This window comes from Mus pahari, chromosome 8 (genome assembly GCF_900095145.1).
Source record: "Mus pahari chromosome 8, PAHARI_EIJ_v1.1, whole genome shotgun sequence".
Classification (NCBI taxonomy): domain Eukaryota; kingdom Metazoa; phylum Chordata; class Mammalia; order Rodentia; family Muridae; genus Mus; species Mus pahari.
Window position 1 is genome coordinate 109375632 of NC_034597.1, and position 6881 is coordinate 109382512.

General features: G+C 45.4%; 1 protein-coding gene across 3 annotated transcripts in view; it reads left to right on the forward strand.

Moving 5' to 3' along the window:
* Positions 1-5379, forward strand: part of Clybl (citrate lyase beta like) — a 213966-nt gene extending 208587 nt beyond the window's left edge. The window contains exons 8-9 of one of the 3 annotated variants that reach the window (XM_021203610.2): positions 3972-4091; positions 5056-5379. In XM_021203610.2, coding sequence (XP_021059269.1) covers positions 3972-4067 — 96 coding nt within the window. In that variant the 3' untranslated portion in view covers positions 4068-4091; positions 5056-5379. Of the gene's footprint in view, positions 1-3971; positions 4260-5055 lie in introns of those variants that run through there. The other 2 variants (XM_029541642.1, XM_029541643.1) reach the window with 2 other exon arrangements.
* Positions 5380-6881: the final 1502 nt, after the last annotated feature.

The following is a 6881-nucleotide window of genomic DNA, read 5'->3' on the forward strand; positions in this document are numbered from 1 at the left end:
AAATCTTTAAAAAAAAAAAAAAAAAAAAAAAAAAAAAGTATATATTGCTCTTGCAAGAAACCTGAGTTCTGGTTCCCAACACCCACATTAGGCAGCTCACAACCACCTATAACTCTAGCTCCAAGGGATCCAACACTGTCTTCTGGACTCTACAGGCACCCATAGTCCCATGTACATACCCATATACAGATGCACGCATACATGCATAATATAAAAAAAAAATAATTCAAAAAACAAACAAACATGGAGCCAGGTGGTGGTAGCACATGCCTTTAGTCCCAGCATTCACAAGGCAGAAGCAGGTGGATCTCTGAATTTGAGATCAGCCTGGCCTACAGAGCAAGTTCCAGGACAGCCAGGGCTACACAGAAACACACACACACACACACACACAGGGGAGGGAGAGAAGGAAGGAGGGGGAGAGAGAACAAGTGTTTTGTTCCCATTCTACCCTAATGAACTGAGGGCTGGACTTGACCCAGGTTCTTAAGTTATAGGATGAGAATGGATAAAGGCCATAGAACAGAATGGAGAATGGCGGTGTGGGGAAAGCAGGGTAGCAGGAACAGAGACAAATGGAAGTTGCTTGCTTGGTACAGTTTGAGTTTTGCAAGATAGAGCAGTTTGAAGCTCTCTTGCACAGCACTATGGGTATCGATAGCACATACGCTCATTTTTATGTTGCGTTTTTCTACCGAAATGGAAAAGGTTTCTGTGCATTTGTGCAGCTGTACATGAAGGTCAGAGGTCATGGACAGGTTTCCTTGATTGCTGGCCACCTTTGTTTTTGAGATAGAATATCTCCCTGATCCTAGAGCATAGGGAACCAATTCAGCTAGCCTGGCTGGCCACCGGCCCAAGGATCCTTCACTCTCGGTCTCTCCATCACTGAATCACAAGCGCATGCAGTTGTGTTGGCCTTTGTCCCGCGCCTTGGAGATTGTGCTCCAGACCTCCTGCTTGTGATGCAAGTGCTTCTCGGACAGCCTCTTCCTCAGCCTCCTCGAAAGGCTCTTCGTAGGATGAATGATAGCATCGATACTGTGTGTCGTTGTGGGCAGTATTCATGAAGCAAAGTTATGTAAGGTTCCAACCGTGGACTCTGAGATGAGTAACTGTTCAAAACATTCTAGCTGTTACTGCCAGCATGGCTTTCTGAGTATTCCGTCACCAGCATGGTACTGTTTATAAAGAAATTCTAAAAAGATTTCTTTGCTTTTATGTGTATGAATGTTTGCCTCCGTGTATATATGTGCCTCATGTGCATGTGGTACCTGCAGTGCAGTGCCTGCAGAGACCAGAAGTTTCTTGGTCCCCTGGAACTAGAGTTACAAACAGTTATGAACCCTGATGTGGGCTCTGGGAATCAGACTGTCCTCAGCAGAAGCCGGCAGCTCCTAACCATAGTGCCAGCTCTCCAGCTCCTTAAAGGCATCTTTAAAAGAAAAATACATCCCAAATCTTCAGACTGAGAAGAGTTCCTCGCGCTTTTTGATGGGATGTCAGTTTTCCAAAAGCACCAGCCAGTGAGGCGGAAACTCTTCTATCATCTCCAAAATCCAAACGGCTTTTTGACAAGTGACAATTGTAACAGCAAGTCCTGACCACCAGACTGTTTACACTTCCCTATAAACCTCTACATTAAAAAAAAAAGTCAAGTTATGAATTGATATATGAAGACACGGATATTTATGCCTGATCCTCTAATTTTGAACACCGGGGTCCTCAATTTACAGAGACAAGGAAACAGAACAATGATATATCTTGTTTCCCACATAATAAAGGAAATCAGGCTCCATATGCCCCCACAAAAGAAAGAAATGTTCTCTCCAGGTCTTAAAAAGTAGCTGGGAGTGTTCCCCTTCCCCCGAGTGCTCATCTCTACACAGCTTCAGGAGACAAGACCGGAAGCCAGACTTATCAGGGGTTTTTTTTGGGGGGGAGGGCATTGTTTGTTTGTTGTGGGTTTGTTGTTGTTGTTTTTTAAATCTCATGTGCTCCTATGCTAACTCTCTCTTGCCAGCCTATTAGCTAAACCTTGAAAGGACAGATGCTCTGTTTTACAGGGGCCATAATCCACTCCTCAGGGGTGTGGGTGGGTAACTCACTCCAATGGGAAAACTAGATGATTGCCTTGTAAAACAGCATGGGATCCACCCCTGATCTCCATGCAATGCTAACCTGGGGAACCTCCCCAACCAGATTCATAAAATTCATCATGGTCCTAGATGACCCAAATTAGCTCTAGGCTATATGGAATGGGCCAATTGAAGGATATGAAAAGAGAGGGGACCAGAAAGTGACCCACATATAGGATTTTAGGTCACACTGGTTTGCCTGAGGGTTGGGTCCATCATTCCAAAAGGATCAGGCATTCCTAGGGAAAAACTCTGGTTATGTATGCTTTTAAATCTACCTTATTGAGGGATAAAATCTGAACATATCGCCAAGGATTCTCTGCCATGGAGTTTTGTTGATTCCTTCCTATTCACTTTCTTCTCCTAACCCATATTGCTCGTGGTAGCTCCCAGCATGCCCATCTCAGCAGCCCTGTGCAAGAACAGAAGGTACAATAGTGACTGTGGACTTTAACCTATGCAACAGGAAATGGGCTCTGCTTTATATAACTGAAGGGCTAGGGTGGCTCACCCACCTCCAGATCTTCAAGGAGCACCTGTTCTTTCTCTCAGGGCCAAATCCCTGACAACGGGTAAAATGAAGGAGAAAGAAGTGATTAGCCATGACTGAGGTATGGTTCAGAGGTTCGAGCCATGACCTAGAAAGTACAAGTCTCATCTCTAGCACTTCAAAAATAAAATAATTTTTAAAAACCTATTGGAAATCCAGGGGATGATGGCACACGCCTTTAATCCCAGCACTCAGGAGGCAGAGGCAGGCCAGGTTCAATGCGTTCAAAGCCAACCTGGTCTACGTAGAAAGTTCCAGGTTGCGGCGACATTATGAGACTCAGTCTCAAAAACAACAATAAAGATTGAAAGTGCATGGAACTAGATATGGAGGCTCACACCTGTAATTCTAGCACTTGGAAGACTGAAGCAGGAGGATTGCCTTGAAGGGCAACCTACCTTATAGAGGAACAGAAACAAAAATCAAACAAGAACACAGATACTTTGGCATTAATTTGTGACCAGGGACTGCTACCTTCTGTCAGTTGAATTTCCCCTCTTTTGACCCCAGGGAAGGCTTGAAGCTGGGAGACTCAGTGTTACCCCATGACTCTAACCCTTCCCAGTCATGTCGCTTTGGAAGATCACTATGGTGGGCCCCTGTCCTTACCCAGAACAGGACCCACATCATATGCCAGTCTAAATGAGTGAAGAAGATTGAAGAAATAGAGAATCTATAAAATGGGGGCACAGAGGGGTTGTGGGGGAGGGGCAGCAGAGATGCCTCCCAGTTTGGTCAACAAAGAATGACTTCTTTGTCCTTGGCTCAGATGTCCCAACAGGATGGCGGTCTCTTTGCTCATATTTTTTTCATTACTCTGGAGTAACACCTTCACTATGTCTGGCCAGAAGGAAGCATTTGTAACTAACCTGATAATGCACTTTTTAAAAACAGTAATCACCGGCCAGAGCTTATATTACTGCTTCAGAATCCCACACAAGATTTCAAATGAAATAAGTATTTAAATTTTTCTTCCACTGTTGTTTTCCGTTTGATTTTTCAAGGGTGAAATGAACAGTTTGCCATGTTTTGTGTCTGCTGTGGTTTTTTTCCTCTCTGTTAAAATGCTGAAGGATTTTTTTTTTTCCCCTCCCCGCCTCTGTAGGAGGATAAAAAGAAATCTCTCCCCTGCAATTTGCTCTGATTTTTCTCAAAAGTTGGGCAGGAAAGTCAGCATAACTCAGGTGGGATCTAAAATGTTCTCGTGGTACAAGGGTGTGTACAAGAAAAGAAGCCTATAATTTGCGAGCGTTCTCTCAGGAAGTTTGCATTCTGTTTTCCAGGGAGCCTTTACTTTCCGAGGAAGTATGATCGACATGCCATTACTGAAGCAGGCCCAGAACATTGTTACGCTTGCCACATCCATCAAGGAAAAATGATCTGTTAAATGAGGCCCTCCTCAGGCGGGCTGAATGGATACTGTGGGCTTCTTAAAGACAAACCACAGTACCCAGGGCCGCTTGCTAGCATGCCGGATCAGGACCTCAGTTCGCGTTAGTCACAACGCCCCCTCCCCTTGTATCTTACTGACCCGTTATGCTAAAAATAAACTTTCTTCCTCTGGAGTCTAAGCTTATGGTTTTGCTATTGTCTATTAATGTGTTATAAATACTGGTTTATTATTTCACAGGGAGATAGACATGGGAGGAAATATAGGTGGGAAGAAGTTAAGTCCTTGACGAAACATATTCTGATGTGTTCTGGAATGTTCCTCATTCTTCATTAGGGAAATATTTCCAATATTGTTCATTTGCACAGAGGACACCACAGATAAATTTAAGGCTGGGCTTTTTAAAAGAATAATATCAAAATCAAGGTTTCAGCAGTTTTATGAATTATTATGATGAAACAACAAAGAGGATATTAACAATGTTGTTAGGTATTGTATTGACTTATAGACGCTTCTAAAAACAACTTTCAAAACTGATTTCTGTAGAAGTCACTGTGCCCCAAAGGCTCCATCCATATGATGATCCCAAAAGCTCTCATCTTGGATGAATACTCGGGTCAACAGTTACTGGCAATTAAAAAAATCAATGCAGGCAAAACAAGACCGTCCATTCTCCCCTTTGTCTCCCTGCTTAACTGTTCGCCATTGAGGCCATTTCCCCCCTGTAAACGTAGGGCTAGGATGGGACTCTCAGCCATAAACTTGTATGTCTAGAGGACACAAAGCCACGGGGCTGGTGCATATGGCCCCCTGCAAGATTTGCATCCCATTAGAAATGAAGCTGTGGGTCATATGGGTGGTGTGGTTAACGGGCTTAGTAAAGCTGTTTTGAAGAGGTTAACCCAGCTTGTAGGAAGGGTAAACAAACATAACAACCAGGCATTGTTCTCTATTCAGCTTGTACTCTTATCCTGAAGGCGAAAGGGTATTGAAGCCTCCGAGGAGCAACTTGTGCGTGCCAGAGGACGCCAATGAAGTCTGAAACACCAGCGAGCGGAGATTTTGTTTCTCTTCCCTCATTAAATCATGAGCTTTTGTGCAGAGACTCTGAACCACTGTTCTTTTAAGAAATTAGCAGAATGGGAAGTTTAAAACTCCGCACCAACCTTTTCATGACCTACTCAGCAGCGTAGCTGCTCCTCTTAGACAAACACCACAGGGGAAGACTGTTTTGTTTATTTAAATTTGTAAATAGAAAATAGTTGTTTTCCATTTTCATTTTCCCCCTCCTCCTGGGCCCTTTGGATTCCCTTCATGGCCCCTGGCATGTGCCCCATCTCCAAGTCTACTTCTCACTCCTGATTCTATCCTTTTAGTTCCTTCAGAAAGCCCTAGGAGGTGGATACCATATCATCGCACCAATGCCATGTCAGAAACCACTGTTACCATGGCCACCATGCACCCCAGTGCAAGGTAGGAAGGAGAAAACCACACCCTGGCTAGCAAGTGGCCGAAGCCAATGGCAGAGCTGATGGATCTGGAGAAACATATTCTTGAGACACGGATATTCACAAGCAAGGGACCTGAAGGGCTAGCTCTTAAACAGAGCCGAGGCTAGTGCCGGGCTGGGGCCACCTGCTTTGGACCATGTGTCTCTCCTTCCCCTCATTAAGAGATAGCCATTCCTCACCTGGGCTGCCCTGTGCTACCCCAGAGTTTCTGGAAAGGCGGATGGGAGTGTGAAGAGCCAGCTATCCTCTGGCCTTTGGTGCTTCAGGACAGTGGACAGGGGCACTCTGGGTAAGAAATGCCCAGGTCCCAAGCTGCATCTGGGAGTCATGAAGTCAGGTGTGCACAAGGTAAGCCAGACCCACAGGGATCTACGCTGGTCTCTGTTAAAACAAAGACTGCTCATAAGTCAGCCGAGAATGGAGGGCATGGATTCATGTGCACACTCATATACATGTACACACTCTTAGAGTGTTAGTGCAGTATTGATTTCAGATAAGCTGTTGGCTATAAAAAAGATGAGGGGCACATGTTCTGGCCTCCATGCCAGTTGTTCAGGTAGACCTCAAGCATACAGGGGCCTCCCTCTGGGGTAGAGGTGTATGGTGGAAGCCGTGGAGACCTTAAGAAAAACAACCCTTCAAAGTGGTTCTGAGAACAGGGTCTAGTTAGGCCTCCCCCACTCCACAACAGTGGCAGGGACTCCTAGGTCCTCACCATGTTAGAGTATCTCGGAATCCTTGTCCTCTAACTTCCTTATCCACACAAAAACACCCTCTTTGCTTCTGGTTTTGCTTTTGGGTCAGAATCTTGATATGTATCCCAGGCTAGCATCAAACTCATGGGAGTCCTGCTGCATCCTCCTCCTTCGAAGTACTGATGTGCTCCACCGTATCCAGCTCAAGACTCTCTCTCTCATTGGCTAAGCCTTCTCAGACTTCAGATCAATCATCTTCATAACTAAGAAATACCACTTTAGGTAGGATCACAAGAGCGGGGCCCACAGAAGACAAAGATGTAGGCCAATTGCCAGTCATCTGAGCAGATACAAGGGCCCCCAGAAGAGAGGTGGGTGCCGGCCAGAGTCCCATGGCCCTCATTCCCGGGGAGACAGAAATCTAAAACACGGAGTAGCAAGGAACCAGGCATCCCACTTCTCCAACCCACACCCCCTAGTAAGGAGCAGACAAAGAGAAATACCACCAAGGCTGAGTGAGCCACCAAGGCTGAGTCTGCCGTAGGGACACAGACGTGGGTGATGAGGTGGGAAGGGGACTTGGCTGCTCATCAGATT